Source organism: Abramis brama (genome assembly GCF_963993115.1).
Source record: "Abramis brama genome assembly, chromosome: 13".
In the NCBI taxonomy this organism is placed as follows: Eukaryota; Metazoa; Chordata; class Actinopteri; order Cypriniformes; family Leuciscidae; genus Abramis; species Abramis brama.
In genome coordinates this window covers 6781905-6802802 of record NC_139975.1, presented here as the reverse complement: position 1 = coordinate 6802802, position 20898 = coordinate 6781905, and the positions used below count along the sequence as shown (strand labels likewise).

Sequence of the window (20898 nt, the reverse complement as noted above, 5' to 3'; positions counted from 1 at the left end):
CGCTTGGACATCTTGCAGAGTGCAAGAAACATTTTCGCAATTTGTCTCTTTCCATCTCCCACTGTTTCTCTCACAAACATACTCAGCTCAAACTGAAGCACTAACTTAATCACAGTTGCTAAATGCTTTCACTAATGAAAAACTACTGAACGCTGCAATATGTGAGAAACAATACAATTTTAATCGTTACTCTATGAATCGTATGAAAGCTCTCATGGTTAACACGTTCATGGGAGAACTAGAGATGTCTGTTTTGTGAACTAATCATTCTTTTCAATGAATCAACTGATCCAATTCACAAATTGGCCTGAATGATTCATTCAAAAATTAAACTGATCCATTTCTTGAGTTCAACTCACTGACTCACTGATTTGTTTACAGAAGTTAAAAGGTAAGTAGCCTACACTCAGAAATGAAAATTCTGTCATTACTTACTCACCCTCCACAATCCATGTGACTTCAGTGGTTTAAACTCAGTTTTATGAAGCGACGCGAGTGCTTTGTTTTGCGCAAATAAACATAATTTTCCAAATATTCATCTCCAGCAGTTGTTATGTGAATGCACATTGGAGATTTTTTTTTTTTTAAATAATGTGGTAAATTATGTTTGTCTTTTTCAAATATTAACTTTTGACCCTCAATAATCTGAAAAATTTGTTGCACTCATTCATATACAGTAACTCCCTTTTTCCAAAAATGCAATAGTATGGCCCCATTTACACCTAGTATTAACATCTGTCTCTAGTCATCCAATCACAAGTGATTAGCTATAAAAACAGATAGAATTGGGGTCCAATGCAAACCCCTTTTGGAGCAATTTAGTGATGCATATGGTAACATCCCACTAATGCATCCTGGTGAGTCACTAGGCCGGCTACTCGCCTATAACACATATTCACTGCTTCAAAACAAGAGTTTTACACTTTACCAGTTATTGCTGCCTACAAGTCCTCCCAGGAAGATCTTACTCACGGGGTCGGAAAGCAAGGATTACAATGCGCCTTTTGAGATTATTTTGGTTAAAATAAAATAGACACGTTAGACAATTTAACGTTACATTCTTTCCCCACTTATTGTAATCTTAATTTATAGCGTTTTATTCAATACATATTTTCAAAGCAGCATCACACTAATAAACAGGAAAACAACAGAATCAATGATGCAAGCTTCATCGAATATGAGGCAAATTCATATTCTGATGTAAAGCAGTGTAATTGTTCAGCTCAAGTCAGTTCAGTGTTGATTCAGTTCAGTTTAATAACTGTAAAGATCATCAATGAACGAGGTCAATTCAGTTATAAGCAAGAAGACAATAATGTGTTATTATTCAGCTGGTTTATTCCAGACAGTTTTGATAAAATATCTAAACATGTATTTTATTATTATGCCACAGAACATTATTGGAAATTATGCAGCTGTTTCTTAATAAAGAAGCCAAATAAGCCATGAACATGATTTACTAATTATTACTGTTAGTCAGTGGAAGGTGGAGGGATTTTCTCATTCTAGAAAGATTTGATGGGAGAATAATTTGTATACACCCCTGAGCAGGAGATGATGTCACCAATATTTTTGGTTTATTTTCCTGGAAGAGAAAAAGGCCAAGAACACACCCAGAACAATAACTAAAAAGAAAACTATAACGATAACTATATTATCACAGCAATGCACAATATCGTTCTGTTTATTATAAGTGCACAGCAGTTTTGTCGTCTGCCGCTTTAAATGCTCGAGCTCTATAAAGCAGGATGGCTTCTGATTGGCTGTAAATGTTTTTATCATTAATCAGATGGAAAAAATCATTCTGAAAGTGAATCCAACGATATTGTTCCTCTATGTCGTTATTGTTATAGTTGTGGTGTGGACTGTGCTATTATTTTATATTTAGAATTACTTTTAGAACTATATCTTTATTGTTATAGTTATTGTCCTTGGAGTGAATGGGCCAAAGATCAAGTCAATTGTACCTGCATGTAAGGATCTGCTCAAATATAAATATTGTGTCAACTTTTAGGAGTACACTAGTGTAAATGACCTCAAAGAGACAAGCCACAAAACTCTCATTTAGATTTCCATATAAACAGGCCCTATGAAACAAACATCATTTCAGGATAACAGCGCTGACTCTCACACCTAAAAGCTCTTGATTAAAGTATCGTTGAGCAGAGGGATATCAATTCAGCAAGACTCATGTTTTTTTCTTCCTGGCCTTTATTGCTTACTGATGCAGAATACTCAAAACTGCTGAGGTTGTTTTACTTCAAAACTCCCCCTTCCAAGATTTACAGTATGTTTAGAGGACACATTTACCGCGTTTTCACCTCCAGATCAAGTGATTCACAACTCGCAAGTTGCTCAGCTTTTTATAAATTCCAAAGTAAACATCAGACTGGAATAAATAGGCCAGAGATTTATTATTAATTAATCTTATATTCTGTCAGAACAGAAACCGCTACAAACCATGCTAAGCAATCTGGGATATTTGGCTGTAGGAGTGTTTTATCTGAGGCTAAATCGCTAAGAACTGGGACTTCAGATCTGAGATATCACTCTTCCCTAGAGAGCGAGTTTAGCGAGTTTAAAACTGTTATGTGTGAGGGAGTGTTGCAAAACAACATCAATTGTATTTCAGCAGGCTTGACTGTAATAAAAAGATTTGTTTTGTTAAGATCTAGTTCCTGGGAAGTGCAGTCAAAAGTGCTGGACAAAGCATATGTGCTTAATTTGCACATATTACCATATGCAAGTCTGTAAGGCAGAAATGCACCAATCAGCAAGTCCAATTGAATGATCTACCTCTAGCAGGTGCAAGCATGCCATTTTGAAGTGTTCGACAGCAGCTGCAATCAAAGAAAGCTTTAAATCCTGCGTTTACTTTGAAGACAGATGTGTCTTCTCGCTGTTGCATCTCTGCACCATTACTAGAGCATCAGCCGGGAAAACGTCAGCCAATCAGAAGGCACGGAAGCTATTGATGATTTTTCAGCAGCTCCATTGTCATTCCAATCATAGCTCTATCAGTAACATCCCTTGCACTAAACACAGCTGACAATCGCCTGCAAGCTATCGCCGTCCCATGCGACGAAGGCCTGAGACCGAGATGAATCCGTGAGCATGCTGCAAGCCTAAAATCTGTCAATTATTTTCTTGATTGAAAAGCTCTTATGATCCCTGTATTCCCAAACTCCATGTTAAACAGCAGAATAGTGACATCTCTGTCCTTGAGCATAATAAATACCGCAATTAAAAAACATGGTGCAGAACAATCATTTCTCTGAGGGACACACACACAAACACTTGTCTTCATAATGTTTCTGTACATTGTTCAAACATGGCAGGTGCTCAAGGTGGTTTTGAATGATCCTTGACACAATGGATAAAATATTCATGAAAATGAGAGAACAGTTCCTGAAAAGTATTCATGGACAGTTGTAGCTGTAAGGCAGCCTAGGCGTTTTTCTAGTCTTATCTACTATAGGGTAGGTGTTTCAAGATTCTTATATTCTGTTAAGACCTTTTGTGCTCATTTTTTAAACACAAGAAAGGATCTCCTGTAAAAGACTGTCACCATGTTCACACCACTGCTCACTTAGGTGTTCCCAGCTCTGGTTGCTACAGTCATTGCATAACGTCACTCCAGCTAAAATATCTTTCCATGTCATTTCTTGTTGACATCAATCAGCCTAAAGATGCTAAAAATGAACATTCCAGAGGGAAAAGGGTTTATAAATTGCACCTGCACATCATGCATCATATCAAAAATGAATCAAAGCATGCCGTTTGTCTGTGGTGAGAGTGCAAATGCTGGGTTTACACACAGAATGAATCAACACATGATCTCAGACACATTGTGTTCCACATGTATTTATAACATTTAAGAATATTTCACAAATTATTATTAAATATATTTTTATTATAATATAATATGCAACATGATCTCAGACATGTTACTTTTAATATAAAAAACTAATTATTTAATTATAAACTGACTGTTTTTTTAAAATCTAAAATGTAATATAGCCATTATAATATTTAGCCTATTATATAATCATTTATTTATTTACCTTTATTTAACTAGGAGAAAAGACTCACTGAGATTAAAAACTCTTTTACAGGAGTTTGCATATACAATTATACAACAAAGATGCAACATACAATACTAAATCCAACATAAAACATACAACCAGTTAAAAACATTTACACATCATTAGTTCACTCTCTATAGTAAAATTTTCAAATGACTAAGACACCAGCACTGCGTCCGAAATCGAATACTTCCCTACTATAGTATGCGAAAAGGAGTATGCCAATATGTCCGAATACATAAGGTGTGTCCCAATTTGCGTATTTATGCACTATTCTATGACGTTTTTAAGGATAAATAGTGCGAGTCGTCTGTTCTCACTGAAAATTTCAAAAAGAAAAAGTGCACTTTAAATACCCAGATCACATGATGCACTAAAACTTCATGCACTCCACTGTTGCAGAAGGGGGAGGGGGATCAGACTCCGAAGTTCAATGACAAAATAACCTTGTAAAATTCACACACTACACGGATGAGTATATAGTGCATAAGTAAATAGAGTTTAAGTAAATAGAGTTTAAGTGCATAATGTATGACCTAGCTGGATGACATACTTCCAGCGAGATTCTGAAGTGCACATTCGATGGACACTTTACTATCCCATGAGGCCACGGGAGAGGATTTATGAATGGATGTGAAGCGACGCAACTGACACTGGTAGGTTACATGATAAAGACAACATGGCTGATGTAGTATGTCCAGATTACATTCATACTACACACATTCATATATACAGTAGAACTTTTTTTAAACGGTCCCGAAGTAAGTTCAAATTCAAATGTAGTACAGTAGCCTACGTGATTTCGGACGCACCGCAAGTTTTGTAGTAAGTCATCTCCGTCTGGAGAAGATTCCAATCTGAGGTGGCGGCATATTTGAAGGAAGTTTTACCAAGCTCAGTTCTGACAAGGGGCACACAATTTTTTTTTTAATTAATAAGTGACATACTCTGGAAATTGCTCAGGACAAGATTTAAATTCATCTTGTGAACACTCAACTACAGTATCTGAAAGGAAATGGATCACGTGAGCTCCACTGTCATCACTACCATTGGTAGTCCTCACATCAATTCGCTCTGCATAAAGTTAAACTTTACTCAATTTTGTCAGAACACACTACACTACAGCATGTTTGCTCACGTCACCGGAAGTCACAAGCTCTGTTCTGGAAACCAACCTTATTATGCCGGGCTTTCCTAAAAACAATTGATCGACAACTCAGTTTTGAAAATATGTACTTTTGCACATCCCTACTATATAGGGTTAGATGTAATTCTCATAGTGAAAGCCACTTATGTTTTTATAAATTACAATATCAAGTGGCGCATGCGCAGTCAGATAGTGAACAGTGTAAAAGGCCGCTTGAAATTTTTCAACCGTGCTGTGATGGATTGTTGAGTGCCTCGTAATTGCGGTTGTCATTTTCTCTCTATACCCTACCGTAGACGCATGACAGGCGGCAATGCTGATGCAAGCACTTTAATGTGAAACATAATGTATGCGTCTCCCTGAGAAAGCTCGGACAACGGCTTTCTAAAACAGGTGAGGGGAAGCCACTTATTCTGAAGTTGCCATGGAGATATTAGAGCACAATGATGCTAATTCTTCGTTTTCTATTCAAACAAATTTAAATTTTCCATCAATAAGTGCTTTCCTTTTGTGAGGAAAGAGGACAGCGAGAGAGGGCTTGCTTAGCGGCGAAAATGTTCCTTCTCGAGGGGTTCTTGGAGAACATATCAGCATATTTGATCTGAGAGAACAGGACGGCAGCATTTTAAACGTTGAGTGTTTGCATTTAGATTGGTGTGGGTGTGCGCTTCTATACGGGTGATATTCATGAAAATGGGATATACTACTGATGTGTGTCACGGCTTTAATTCACATATAGAACATCATATTCATTCTCTCAGTGGCGGTATTTAATGGAAGCAGGAGCGCTCAGCCTTTCCATTAACTGTTTCTCTAACCTTAACTTTCTAATGCAAGACTCAGTGAGAGTTTTGTAATCTGTCTTTTTAATTTCCATTTGGCATAACATTTAGTTTCTCCATTAACACATTTCCGTTAGTCAAACTTTTGATTGTTTGAAATCTTTGAAAGCTAAGAATTAGTATGTCCATTTCATTTCCAGAGTCAGAATAGGCTGCTACTTTTGAATGGATGTCAATGTAGAAAGACACATTTTGGGTCTATGGTGTCATAAATAACCAGTAAATAGCCGAACTACACATCAACATTTTTGTTTTCACCTAAATCAATGATAAACCACTCAAACCAAACTGCAAAAACACTTTAAGGAAAGAGCTTTGGAAGGACAAAAATGATGACTCATATAACTGATTACATATTGTATCTCAAATACAAGACAGATGTCATTTTGACAGGTATGAATAAACTACCGGTATGTGAGATCTGCCTGACTGATTACATGACTAAAACTATAAGCGCTTCTATTACAAGCGTCACTTCAGATGTCTGAAATGATTACACCAAGCTGAAGAGAAAAGTCTCGGATGACAAAGTTAAGACTCAACGTAAATGAAGTCTCTACTCAAATGAATAATAAAACATCCTTCTGACTCAAAATAATTATGCTCTTGAAGACTTACCAGACATCTAAGACAGGTGAAGTGCCATGAAGTCTTTAAGGAATCCCTATTCCCTGCCAAAACCAGCTTAAGGTGGTAGGTGTGTTTTGACAGATGGCAGCTGGTTTCTAGCTGGTCCAAACCATTTTTATTGATGCAACCACCTTAGACAATATGTGTTACCTGTCAAATACAATATTTCCCATAAACACTGACAAACCTAGGATTTAAGAATTGAGAAAGTATCTAAAACATGTTGACATTCAGTTGTGACAGAAAATATGTGCTAGCATGATTACTTAAAAAACAAACTACAAAACTCACAACAAGTTTGTGTAGCCTTGTTGCTGGAGAAATATGGAAAGAAGACCTTTTGGATCATGGCTGCCCTTGATATTGCCTGATTTTATAAATGTTTTCAAACATATCTGACTTGGTAAGGAGACGACTTATAAAAGAGATGCATTTCAGCCCCTTCTTACCACACAGTGTTGCCAGATCTTGCAAGAAAAACATATTGATAAAAAGCTAAACTATAATTTGTTGCAAAGAATTTTCAAAAATGACATCCTTTTACAAATAGCATTAAAATGTTATATACAAAATATATACAACTGGCTCTCTAGATCAATGAATAAATCTCTCAGGAAAGAAAAAGCATGCATTTATGCACCATTGGAGTGAGGAGGCACTAGAAGAGGCAGAAACATGGGACGAAAGGAGAAACAAACTTTACATTATGTAGAGTGTGGAGGTTTGACAGCCATCAAGGACCAGCAATCCCAAATGTGTGACTATTCTGAAAATAAGCAAATTAAACGCTTCTGTCTTGATGAAAAAACAAGCCCAAAATAATAAGAGCAGATGGCAACACTTTTCTGTCAGGATGAATAGCGGGGACATGCTTTGTTGTCTGAAATATATATATATATATATAGTGAACAGATTTTTAATGTTTAAGTGCCTGGAACAGGCTGGTATTGACATTTTCTTCAGTAAAAAAGAGAGAGAATAAAAGCGCTGAAAGGTAAATTACCAAGAGGTTGAAAAGAAAGAAGAAGAAAAAAAAAAAAATCAGTTCAAATGAAATGAGGGGAAAAAAATGCACATTAAATCACCCATTCATAACATGATACTTTTATTACAGGACACTGAGGCAAATCAACAAATAACAACTTTACAAATTTTGGAGCATTTCAGATTTCACAGCAGACTAACACTAAGCCCTGATTTAAACCCATTAAACATTATATTTCTAGGATGACAGAGTCGACTGTGCTTTTCAAACCTGTGTCCTGGATTGAGACCATGTCATGTCTCAAACCGGCATTTACAGAAAATTGTGCTTTAAACATATGCAGAACACCGTACACATCAATTGGAGGGCGATCATCAAACATCTCTCAAATACAAGTGTTTATGGAGATGGAAATGCACAATGCTCACTGACATTTGATACACAGCCTACGGCAGATGGAAAGATCATTCCCCGAGTCTGGGATGACGCTCTGCCATAAACAATATCTTGGAACCGTTTTCAGCACGTGGATTAAACTGCTGGCTTAACGCCATGGCTATTTCCATTTTTAAAATAAATCTTGCTTGGCTCAAACTTAAACTACAATTAATTTGTGTCACGAGGATCAATTCTTAAAGATGATTTCACATTAATGTTTTGCAAACATTTGTACGAGTGCCGGATCATCTTTGGAAGGTCAATCTGCACTGTATTAATTAAGGGCCCTGGTGTTCCTCTTCATCTCCTTTGGCCCTGGATGTTTTTATGAATAATTTGTAGCAACACACTTCCTTGTTTTTCCTTCTTTTTTTGATTCCAAATCAAAATGTCCTTCACAAATTGCTCTATAGAAATGTACATGAAAGAAAAGAGTGTGTGCAAACATACAGACATAAGCACACACACAAAAACACTTTAGAAAATGAATGGCACATAACAAAATATCATAGCAAAAGTGGCCCAGACAATTTCTATGCATCATTCTGAGAAACCTCACATACAGAAGAACCAGTGCAGAGATGATGTTTATAGTGGCCCATCATACAAATGCAACAATTAGTTCATTTAAAGGGATGGAATGAGAAGAAAATGTATCTATTATCTTGTATATCTGTTACTCATTTTACTCTGATATTTCAGTTAGGATTTTAGATTGTGTACTGTATATATATTTTAGCAAATATAAGGTTATATTTTAAATATTTCAATATATGTATATATATATATATTATGTCTGTCAATTTAACAATCATTTAGTAATCACCACAATTACCAAAGAGCAAGCAGCACAGAATGAGTAAAGAGCCGCTCACAAAGTCGTGTTTTTTGCCTTCAAGATGGAGCAACTGAATTGAAGCGAATGAAATACACATAAAACGGTTTTGTGATATGCTGAAAAAAGATATGACAGATAAAGACCATAATGCAAAGCCCAAGGACATCAATCTAGAACAAGTTTACATAAACCAAACGATAAGTAATGGCGCATACGCAACACAAGTGTCCTATGTGAACGGCCTGGGGGCTTTTCTTAGCAAATACTGATATATGTAACTGCAATTTGATGAATTAATCAGCATATGATCGTTTGATTACAATTTTTAATTGTTTGATAGCCCTAATATGTGTATATAAAAGACCATTTCACCTACATCTAGATTCCCCTCTGAAACAAAGGTAGGTAGAGACAACTGCATTTACATTAAATCTGCATTGCTTTTAACCAAACTGAACAACTAGTTAATGCACAGTGACGCTTCTCTCTTTTGAACACCACAAGGATTTATTTGTACTTCCAGTTTGGCTAGATCACCAAAGATAGTCGGTCAGTTCAGTAGTTTAAAGAGATATACTGTTGAGCCCTGTTTGCAGACCTTCTGGATAATGGAAAGGTTTATTTAAATGACTGTAGATGGAATGGCTCTTTGTCAAAAAGTTCTCCATCACCATTTTTTGGAAAGTTGATAAGGTCTAGTTCAAAGATATCAATGGTGCTGTCAATCTGAACAAAAATGGAACAAAGTGGAACATGTTTTGTTGGCTCAAGTTTTCCGATACTCGGTTGTTTGGTTTCTCAATGTGAATCAAGACCTTTAAGGACTTCAAAGTCTGATGGACAATCTACTGTGTGAGATTGAGAATAGGTTGGATGGTTTAAAACAGTTCCCTATCCTGAATTTCCCTTATAGGCCGTATTTTTGAAGTAGTTCTGACTGCCACTGCCGTTTGCGCTCTGGGAACGCCGGGGGGATCTTGATCTTTCGGAAATCTCGGATACACTCTTTCATTTCCTCCTCTGCATTGGGCCTCTCCAGATTCTTTCTCCGGGTTAGACCGCTTCCCCCACCTTCCCGCGGACCCACTCCACTGGTGAGGGACTGAAACAGCTCACTGTTTCTCCTCTTATCCGGCAGCTCCATCCACTGCACGGAGGAACCTTTCTTGGGCGGTCGGCCGAGAGTAAGAGTGCTTGGAGGCCGAGATACGGAGTGCAGGGCGCCACATGGGGCCAGGGAGCCCCCCACGACCTCACCACGTGACACCAGGATGGGGCCCCCATCCTGGGGAGACGTGGCCTCTGAGTGGGTCTCAGAGCTGGATGTGGAGAGCTCGTTCAACGAGGCCCCGCTCTCACTAGCCTTATCCAGCAGTTTCTCAGACTTGGGCTCCTCGCGCTCCAGTTTGGGGGATGCTGACTTGCAGGCAGGTCCTGGTGGATAGATAAAGGAAAAATATTAGCTGATTAAACAATCGAAACCTCTAGAGGCCAATGGCAAAGTCTCACAGTCTGAATTGATGATATGCTAAGCTCTTTTGTGTTAGCGTATGCAATAAATCACACTAGTTTCATTGCTTCTACTCTTTACATTGGTTTTGGTATACTGTACATACACTGCTAAAAAATGTCTTATGCAGTAAAGATATCCAAGCATCCTTAAAACAAGGTATGTTTACTTGACAAGCAAAAATTGCATAAGGACTTATATTATATATATATTATTTAGTTAGATTTAGGGCTAAAACCAGGGGGGGGGGGGGGGGGGAACAGTTTGGCAATGGGATAAAAATAAACTTAAAATCTATTTTCTATAAAATCTATCTTTTCTATAAAATCTGTCTGTCTATCTACATTTTCTCTTATTCTGGAAAACAAGTAAAACAACAAATGTACAAATTTGAGCAGAAAGGCACCATTACTCAAATTAATTAAAGAACGAATGGTTCTGTTCCAAAATCTAGTGAGAAGCTTAGCTGCCTACACACTAAATGAAATGTAACGTGCTGCAAGGTATGGCATGATGCACAAAGCATAAAATACACTACGCACAAAAAAGGGTACATTTTAATTAGATAAAATTAAACTGATTTTATTAATGTTTCAATACGGACTGATCAGTTTAATTTTTTATTCGAATTAAAAGTATGTACATTGCTTTTGCTTCATTTGTTATCTTTTTCCACTGAGATTTTTCCTTCCCCATACAAGAATACATGAGATGTTACCTTCGGCCAAACAAGATATCTTAAAACGTTGCTGCCTCCTTTTTGAAACACACGGTTGGGATTGTGATTATGATGCCATGGCATGTTGTCTAGGAATGCAGCTCAGAATATGTAAACAGAAAAGAATATGACTCTTTTTAAAAATAGATTGCTATCCTCTTACGGAAATGTGTAGCATTTCAATACAATGTTGTTAAAGGCTCGTTTTTCAAAGCATTATGTCTTATCATCCCACAAAAATTGAGTCATTCAATATGGATATATGTTGTAATTCACAACACAGCCTTGCTGCATTCCCTCTTAACCACAGATTTAAAAAGCCTGTGAGCGGATGGCATGCATGTATTGAGATAGAGGGGTTCTCAGTTACATAATTCAGCCTCAAGCAAACACCAAAGCACTTGGGTCAAAAACATGGAAATGTGCTCCATAAATGGCAACTGACTGCACTTCAATGCAATATCAAGGCCTCGGTGATGATTACACGCATAAGAAATATGTTCAGAGGATATGAAAGTTCTTTACACTGTACAGATTAAGACAAGTCTTAAAGTATAGGAAGTCTTTGCTGTCCAGGCTTCAAAGTTCTTTGAGACAGCTTTTGATTTTCTGGTTCTGCAAAATAAAATTGAAATTGAAAATGAAGCTTTATAACTGGCCAACACAGCTAACTCAACTAACTACATCTAACCTTTTGTCTATTATCTCTGTATTGTCTCATAATGATGAAATAATAGTTTTTTTTCAGAGAATCAGGAGCCAGCTGTAACTGCACGCTTCAGCAAGTCTCTTAATGTGATGCAGAGGAGTTGCTAATTGGTGATTAAACGTGGATATGCAGGCGTAGCTGAAAACAGACTTCATCAGTTTCTGTTCAGGACACAGATCATTGAAGGAGACCCACTGAGAACAGGACACCTGACACATTGGTTGGACACAGATCCCTAACCATCAGAGCTTTGGGACAAGGAGGCACAAAACGCCTCGGTTACGACTGTAACCTCGGTTCCCTGAAGAGGGAACGAGCGTTGCGTCGAGTTTGACGCTATGGGAACGCTTTGCGTGATGACGTCTTGAAGCACATGTAAAATCAGTCCAATGGTGTGGCGGAACGTCAGAGGCGGGTGACGTCACGTACCAGGAAGCTATAAAAGCCGGCCCGAAACAGAAAACGAAAGCTTCGTAAAGTCTGAAGTCGTGTTGACAGGCATGAAGGAGATATGGCAAGGTGACGCAACGCTCGTTCCCTCTTCAGGGAACCGAGGTTACAGTCGTAACCGAGGCGTTCCCTTTCAAGGGAACTCGCGTTGCGTCGAGTTTGACGCTATGGGAACGTCTATACCAACGCCTCCATAGCTACAAATGTCTGTCCTGTGTGAAATCTGGTGAGCAGCACTAGGAAGACAAAACATGAGACCCTGGAGCAGAGTCTAGATCCAGAGAGTAGAACCTGACGAAAGTGTGCGGTGAGGACCAGCCTGCCGCATCACAAACGTCCTGTAACGAAACTCCTGATATAAGGGCCTTAGAGGCCGCCATACTCCTCGTAGAGTGCGACCGGACAGCCAAAGGAGAAGGCTGTCCAGCCGCCTCATAAGCAAGTGAGATAGTCTCAACCACCCACTGCTCATCCTTTGCTTAGACACTGGACCTCCCTTGTTAGGGGAGCAAATGTCACTTTTACGCCACAGGGCAGCTCTGTGGACATACGCGTCTAACGCCCGAACAGGGCAAAGCAAATTATTAGCCTCCTGGTCCGATTTCGAAAGGGAGGAGGACCTCCAAGTGCCACGAGGGAAACGAGATACCAAAGGGGTCTTTCCCCACAGACATTCCACCCAAAGGACTGTGGTAAGCACCTACGGCCGCCACATAAACCTTTAAAGTGGACGGGGTCAGACCTGCAGTGAACCGGTCCTGCAGGAACTCCAGAACTGTACCAATTGGGCAGTTGACTGGATCCAACCGACGGTCACTACACAAAGAGGTGAATACTCTCCAGTTCAGGGCATAAAGTTTCCTCGTGGAGGGAGCTCTGGACTGTAGAATGGTCTCAACAACCTCAGTTGAGAGACCTGACTCTATGAGCTGGGCCCCCTCAGAGGCCAAGCCCACAGGTTCCACAGTTCTGGGCGGGGGTGAAATATCGAGCCCTCCGCCTGGGACAGAAGGTCCCTCCTGACGGGTAGCTCCAGAGGAGGCCCGTCGAGGAGCGACACAAGATCGGGAAACCATACTCTGCCCGGCCAGCGCGGGGCTAAAAGAAGCAGGCAAACCCGGTCCCTGCGAACTCTCTCCAGAACTCCCGGGAGCAGAGCAACTGGGGGAAAAGCGTACAGACGTAGCCTCGGCCACGTCTGCACCATAGCATCCAGTCCCAGAGGAGCTGGATGCGTGAGGGAGAACCAAAGTGGACAGTGAGACGTCTCTCGAGACGCAAACAGACCCACTTATAATTTCCATATCAGCTCCACCACCTCGGGGGTGGAGCCACCATTCCCCGGGCCTCGGCCCCTGTCTCGACAGAGTGTCTGCTCCTATATTCTGGACCCCGGGGATGTAGGCTGCCTTGAGTGACAGCAACTTCCCCTGGGACCACAAGAGGATATGGCGTGCCAGCGCAAACCCCCTTGATATAGGCGACTACCGACGTGTTGTCCGTATGTACTACACATGGTGTCCCCTGAGACCTGTGATAAAGCTCCTCAGAGCCCGGAAGACAGCTAACATCTCTAGGCTATAGAATGCCAGGAACGATGATGGTCTTCCCACAGACCTTGAGATGAGCGACCCTCAGGATCGCTCCCCAACCCGTGAGGGAAGCATCCGTCGTTAGCAGTTTGCGACGACAAGGAGCTCCCAGCACTGGGCCCTGGGACAGGAACCAAGGTTTCTTCCACATAACCAAGGCACGTAGGCATCACCGCGTGACCTTGATTGTGCGAAATGGGTTGCCCCTCGGGGAAAAACCCTCTGGTCCTGAGCCACCACTGCAGGGGCCTCATGTGCAGCAGTCCAAAAGGTATCCCGTTGGAAGCTGCTGCCATGAGACCCAACAGTCTCTGGAACTGTTTGACAGTGAGTAGCTGGCCTAGCTTTACACTTCTCACAGCTGCCAGGATCGAAGCGTGGCGATGACAGGCGCGCCTGCATCGACACTGAATCCCAAACCACGCCTAAAAAAGTGGTCCTCAAAATAGAGAAGCACACTCTTCTTGGCGTTCAGCCGTAACCCCAACTCTTTCATATGGGCGAGAACAACATCTCGATGTTGAACCGCCATCTAATGCGACTGAGCTAAAATCAACCAATCGTCGATGTAGTTCGTGATGCGAATACCCCGGAGGCGCAGAGGCGCCAGAGCTGCATCCACGCATTTGGTGAAAGTGCGGGGTGATAAAGCCAGGCCGAATGGAAGAACTCGATATTGGTATGCTTTGCCCCCGAAAGCAAACCTCAGGAACTTCCAATGACACGGACGGATGGAAATATGCGTCCTTGAGGTCTATCGTGACAAACCAGTCCTCGGACTAATCTGTGGCACGATTGTCTCAATGTTAACATTTTGAACTTGAGCTGCATGACAACTCGAAGACCTAAAATGGGACGCAATCCCCCGTCCTACTTTGGAACTATGAAGTACCGGCTGTAAAACCCGGTTTCCCTGTTGGAGGGAGGTACATATTCTATGGCCCCTTTCTCTAACAGAGTGTTTACTTCCTGTTCCATAACCAGAACCTGCTCGGGGCCCACCATTGTGGGCAGGACCCCCATAAACCGCGGTGGGCATTACTAGAATTGTATCTAATACCCTTTTTCCACGGTCTGCAGGACCCAACGAGAAACATTTGACAGTAGCTTCCACGCTGTCAAAGATTCTACTAGAGGTACCAGTCTCTCGAGACTGGTTTCTGGATTTTGTTGCTGTTGAGTAGTCGGTTCGTCGCCCTGTAACGGCGCACCGGCAGGGAACGACCAAACAGACTGCTCTAGCACCCTCCTCAGAGGGGGCGGGCATCCCGAGGCCACTACGTTTCCGGGTGGACCTTGAGATATGTGCTCGCCGGAGACCGCTGCGCCCTGTAACACCGGAGGCGGCAGGGTTAGCAGAACGGTCCCCTGAGGGCACCGAAGAGAGACGGCACCGTATTTTTCTCCTGCTGTTGAGCAGTCGGTTCGTCGCCCTGTAACGGCGCACCGGCAGGGAACGACCAAACAGACTGCTCTAGCACCCTCCTCAGAGGGGGCGGGCATCCCGAGGCCACTACGTTTCCGGGTGGACCTTGAGATATGTGCTCGCCGGAGACCGCTGCGCCCTGTAACGCCGGAGGCGGCAGGGTTGGCAGAACGGTCCCCTGAGGGCACCGAAGAGAGACGGGCACCGTGAAAAGAGGTGTTAACCGCTCTGCTTCGGGGGGACTACCCTCATTTGTCCTGAGCCCTCAGACATCAGGACTTTTTCCCAGCAGCCTTCTTGGCGGTAATAACGGTCCGCAGATCCGTTTTACCCCTCGAAGACTGCTGGGTTTGAGAGCGCCCTCCGTGTCCCCGAGATTTTTGTGGGGGAGCACGGGAGGAAACGCTCTGTTTCTGAGTGGCGCGGTGCTCAGCGCTCTTTCTAGAGGAGTGAGGCTGCTCCCGCTCAGCAGCCTCATAGAAAGAACGGCGGGGGAGAAGTTTCTGGAGAGCAGCAGCTTGCTTAGCGGCTTCTTGTGATTTTGCTACCGCAACACTAACTGCATCACCAAACAGACCAACAGTGGAGACCGGAGCATCTAAGAGAACATGCTTTTCTTTATCCTTGATATCACTTAGATTGAGCCACAGATGCCTCTCAGTGGCCACCAGGGCTGCCATAGACCGCCCGATAGATTTAGCGGTCTCCTTGGTGGCCCTGAGAGACAAATCTGTGGCTCTGCGAAGTTCGGCCACAGTGTCAGGTCCAATTCCCCCGTCCTCCTCCAAATCCCCCAATAATTCAGCCTGATAGGCTTGTAAAATGGACATCGTATGCAGACACGCTGCAGCTTGACCAGCGGCTGCATACGATTTATGAACCAGGGAAGATGTTACTTTAACTGGCTTAGAGGGAAGTGTAGGAGCTTTCAGAGAAGATGCCGTTGCTGGAGAGAGATAGCCCGCAAGCGTCTCTTCCACCTTCGGCATCTCCCCATAACCATACTCTTTATATTTAGATATTGAGGAGTAGTGAGATGTTTGTGGTGTATAAACTCTGTGAGACACTGGTTTCGCCCACGATCTCGACACCTCGGTGTGGAGATCGGGGAAAAACGGCAGGCTCCTGCGCTGGGGCTGCGCACGAGATGGCAGGAAGCGTTCGTCGAGCTTACTTTTCGAACGAACGTCCTGCCTATCTTCTGGCCACTCAATAGACAGTCTGTCAACAGCTCTAGTAATGACATCGAGCAGTTCCTCAAACGCATGAGACTGAGGTGGCGAATCCTCAGACTCAGCTTCAATACTCACAACATCCAACTCCTCAGAGCTGGATAGTTGCAGTACTGGTGCCTCTATCGGGGGGGAAGAAACCGCCGCGCGTGCTTCCACACCCTGATGAGAGGCACTGGATCTGTCAGTAAGAGGCTGAGATAAGGCAGAGCCCGTCTCAACATCCACTGACAGATCCATTTGCGAACCCCAGGTCTGAGATCGCCGCCGAGCCTCAGCCGCGGCGGGACCCGAGCCCTGGGGAACGTGGTCGGGATTGAACCGAGCCAAGCGGGATCGGAGCGTCCGCAATGGAAGCGCACAGCAATGCACACAGTCACCACCCTCGAGTGCTGACTGGGCATGCTCCTCTCCCAAACAAACAACACAAAGAGTGTGTGTGTCACCTCCCGTTAAATAACGCGGGCAGGGATGGACACACACTCTAAACTGCTGCTCGCTCGCCATACTGAATATAAATATATATGATATAGACAGACAACACCAAATATACAGACAGATTTCACACAGAGCGCAACTGAAGACTCAGAAAGCTTTCGTTTTCTGTTTCGGGCCGGCTTTTATAGCTTCCTGGTACGTGACGTCACCCGCCTCTGACGTTCCGCCACACCATTGGACTGATTTTACATGTGCTTCAAGACGTCATCACGCAAAGCGTTCCCATAGCGTCAAACTCGACGCAACGCGAGTTCCCTTGAAAGGGAACTAAACACACACCACAGTTAAACTAAAATGTATACACTACTGTATGTATTTCACACTGACAAAAATAAAAATAGTTAAAATAGCAAATATTCAAGTGTAATCAACAACATCGACATTTACAAAATTGCTTATTAACCTTTTCTAACTATTTTTTACTAGCCTTTTGTAAAGTATATCCAATTTTAATAGCGACTTTGTTAATATAAAACCCCACCAAATTTTAGACATAAGGAAAAAAAGTGTGAGACAGTGAGAAACAGGAGGCAAAAACCAAAACAAAACAGTAAATCACCAGCAATCTAAGCCAAGCATTACTCTTACTTTTGTAGGCCCTCATGAACGATGAAAACATTGACAGCCAATCAGAAGCCATCCTGCTTTATAGAGCTCAAGCATTTAAAGCGGCAGATAACAAAACTGCAGCACGCACTTATAATAAACAGAATGAAATCTTGCGCTGATGTGGATGCTAATATAGATATCGTTATGGTTATCTTTATAGTCATGGTTCTGGGTGTGAATGGGGCTTTAGAGTTAAGTAGAGTTTAAAAACAAGTAAAGTATGAAAAATAAAAAGCATCCTCCACCAATTGTTCTAAACGCATGAATGATTGTCAAGACGTGTGCTATTGCTTTACTATAGTAGGTGATTAGACTTTTTTAGGTGATAGGATTAAGTTTCAAAGATATGTTAAAAACCTGAAATTGTTGAGTAAGCCCACTCAATAATCGACTGTCAGAGGACCACATACAACCTTCATGCTGTAAATTGCATAGCTGCGTATCTGAAGCAGCAGCGTATCCATTAGCTGAGGTCAAGGGGCCTCAGATGCAGCTGTAGAGAGCTCAGCATGACCTTATTAAACCCAACAGATGTTCCCTCTACACTCTCCTGCCGTTCTGAATTAGCTTGAGTGCTGGAACGTTCTGGAACGTCCTCCAATTTTCGCCATTCCGGGTTTCACCGGCCTTTGTGAACTCATTCTGTGTGATTGGATGGTTTTAAAAAGAATATCCTGCTATTAAATAACATATGGTGAGTTGATCATTAAGGCACATGTGGCGAGTTGGAGGCATTTTAACAGTCTGTTCATCCTATTTCTCCTGTTGCTTCATAATCTCTACAACAGCAATAACCATCAGGGCCTCCAGCAAATGAGCTAGTCGGGCTAATGAATGGCTTCAAAATGCACACACACTTCCCATCTCTCTTACAAAACAATTACACATGTAGATCCACAGATTAGCTCTTACTGGTGTGTCTAGCACATGTGCGGCTCGAAGGAAAACAGTAATAGCTTCTCTCCTTTGAGTAAATACAGTCTATATCAAATTGTCATTGGGTTAATGAAATGCATAAAAACACTTAAATAAGAGGTGATACCTGTGCTGGCACTACAGGCGGGAAAACGTCCTATCATAAAACATCTCCAAACTAGGCAGTGAGATGTGACACATGGAGGTCAGACCTACAAATAATGGAAGTTAAAGTACTAAAACCCATAACAAACAGTTCCGGCATTCAAGAATGCAACTTCTAAGTTTGAAATCGCTAACTTTATTTAAAACCTATTATTTTTCATTTTCAGTATACCCAGCATACCCAGTAGACCCAGTATCTTCAAACACACTGGATTTGGAATAGCACACTATGGAATAGGGTAAAAGGGTAAAAGCCGCGGTCTTGCATGCAAAATTTCTTCGGACACTGCAGTGGTTGTGATAGGACATTGTTTGCGGTCTGACACATTCGTTTGCATATGAATGGAAGTCAATGGAACATAAAGTTTAGTGTGAATGCCCCTTTAAGGCTACAATGAGATGTGCTTCCTCTTTAAAGTGTTAAATAGAATGTCATGAAATAGTTTCAATTTATGTGTTGCCTAGCAACAACCTACACAACCCAGCACAAACGCTCCCGGTAAATTATTTGTTATTAAAGTGAATATGTTCACAAACCATGACTAGCCTATTTTAAACAGAAAAGCAAGCATACTGTATGCGTGATTTGGTATGGCAGCCAATTCGAATAATAAATAGCCTATCAATGAGCCTTGGGCGCCAAAAACCCTTTCACCGGTTTGTGGTTTGTCCCTCTTCGGACCACAGTTGGTAAATTCTCACTACTGCTGAACGAAAGCAACACACAAGCCTTGGCGTTTCAGAGATACTCTGGTCCGGTCGCCTTGCCCTAAAAATTTGGGCTATGTCAAAGTTGCTCAGATCTTCATTTCTGCCCATTTCTCCTGCATCCAACATGTTGTAACAGAGATGATTGTTTGCTTACCATCTAATCTCCCATCTAATATATGTGGTCTTGTTAGGAGATGATCAACGATATTCGCTTCACTTCACCTGTGACTGGTCTTATAAATTGCCCCACAATAGGTCATCATGTATTATTATTATTATTATTTTTTAATAATTTTAATTCATTTTTGTAGCCAAGACTTCTGTCTATACAGAAACTGACTTTCAAAAGTAAACAAACTCTGAGGGATATTCATTGGAATAAAAAGTATGACAACCTGCCTCGGTCACTCCGTAACTCATATAAATATAAATAACATAATAAATATAAATAACATAATAATCATTAAAAACTAAACAAATACACCAAATGCTCCTAGTACTAATGTAAAAAAAAACACACAGTAAGGTTGGATAATGACTGCTGAAAATGTTAATTATCCTCTCAGCTGTCAGAATGCTGTTGGCAGAGAGACACAGGTTTATCCCTCATTCTGCCCTCATGAAATAAAGACCAATTAGCTCTGGCAGAGACGCTTTAGAAGGATCCTTTCTTTTTAGAAGGATTCTAACGACTCATTCAGCTCTCATAATAGACAGTTATTCCAATATGAGTGAAGTTGCATTCTTGAATTACTGGGCGAAAGAGAATTCAGTTCAGAAATCTCTCTCTGAGAGATGATTTTCGTACATAAAGCTGGTTCTCAAACAGCTCACGTGAACAGAATTGAGTTCTTTCTCGGATCTTATTGTGCCTAAAAGGTCAAATACACAGAGAATTATGTCAAAATACCCATCTTGGCGAGTATTCAATTAAATTATTCAATTATGGGAGGCGGGTGCTCTAACAAGAAGGCTAAAGACCGCATTCTCTAGCATCAGTTGCTAGAGCGCCTCCTGAGATCAGGGGAGTGAGGTTTACTCGCACAGCTCTTACTAGCTAGCCTCCGTTACACTCACCCCCCTTAACCTCACTCAAATCCGGGTCACGGCACCAATGTCACCCCTCCGGTTCCTAATCGCCCCACTCTGTGCGGGCCTCAAACCCGGGTCTCCGGCGTGGGAGGCTGGCGCTCTAACAAGGAGGCTAAAGATTGCTAAAGCGCCATTTGAGATCATGGGAGTGAGGTTTACTCACACAGAAAATGTGCATTCATTAGTCTGAGGCATTTATTAGGCATTCCAGGAATGCCAGACAAACTTTTAGCAATTGCTGGAAGATTTCAGACTCGAGGAATGAAACTCTACCCCTCCCTGTATGCATCTGTTTAGCATTTCTCG

At 41.8% G+C, this 20898-nt stretch overlaps 1 protein-coding gene across 1 annotated transcript in view; it reads right to left on the bottom strand.

The window, feature by feature from the left end:
* Window positions 1–9457: 9457 nt before the first annotated feature.
* Window positions 9458–20898, bottom strand: part of kctd8 (potassium channel tetramerization domain containing 8) — a 28760-nt gene continuing 17319 nt past the window's right edge. The window contains exon 2 of the mRNA XM_084133222.1: window positions 9458–10399. Coding sequence (XP_083989348.1) covers window positions 9873–10399 — 527 coding nt within the window. The 3' untranslated portion in view covers window positions 9458–9872. The remainder of the gene's footprint in view (window positions 10400–20898) is intronic.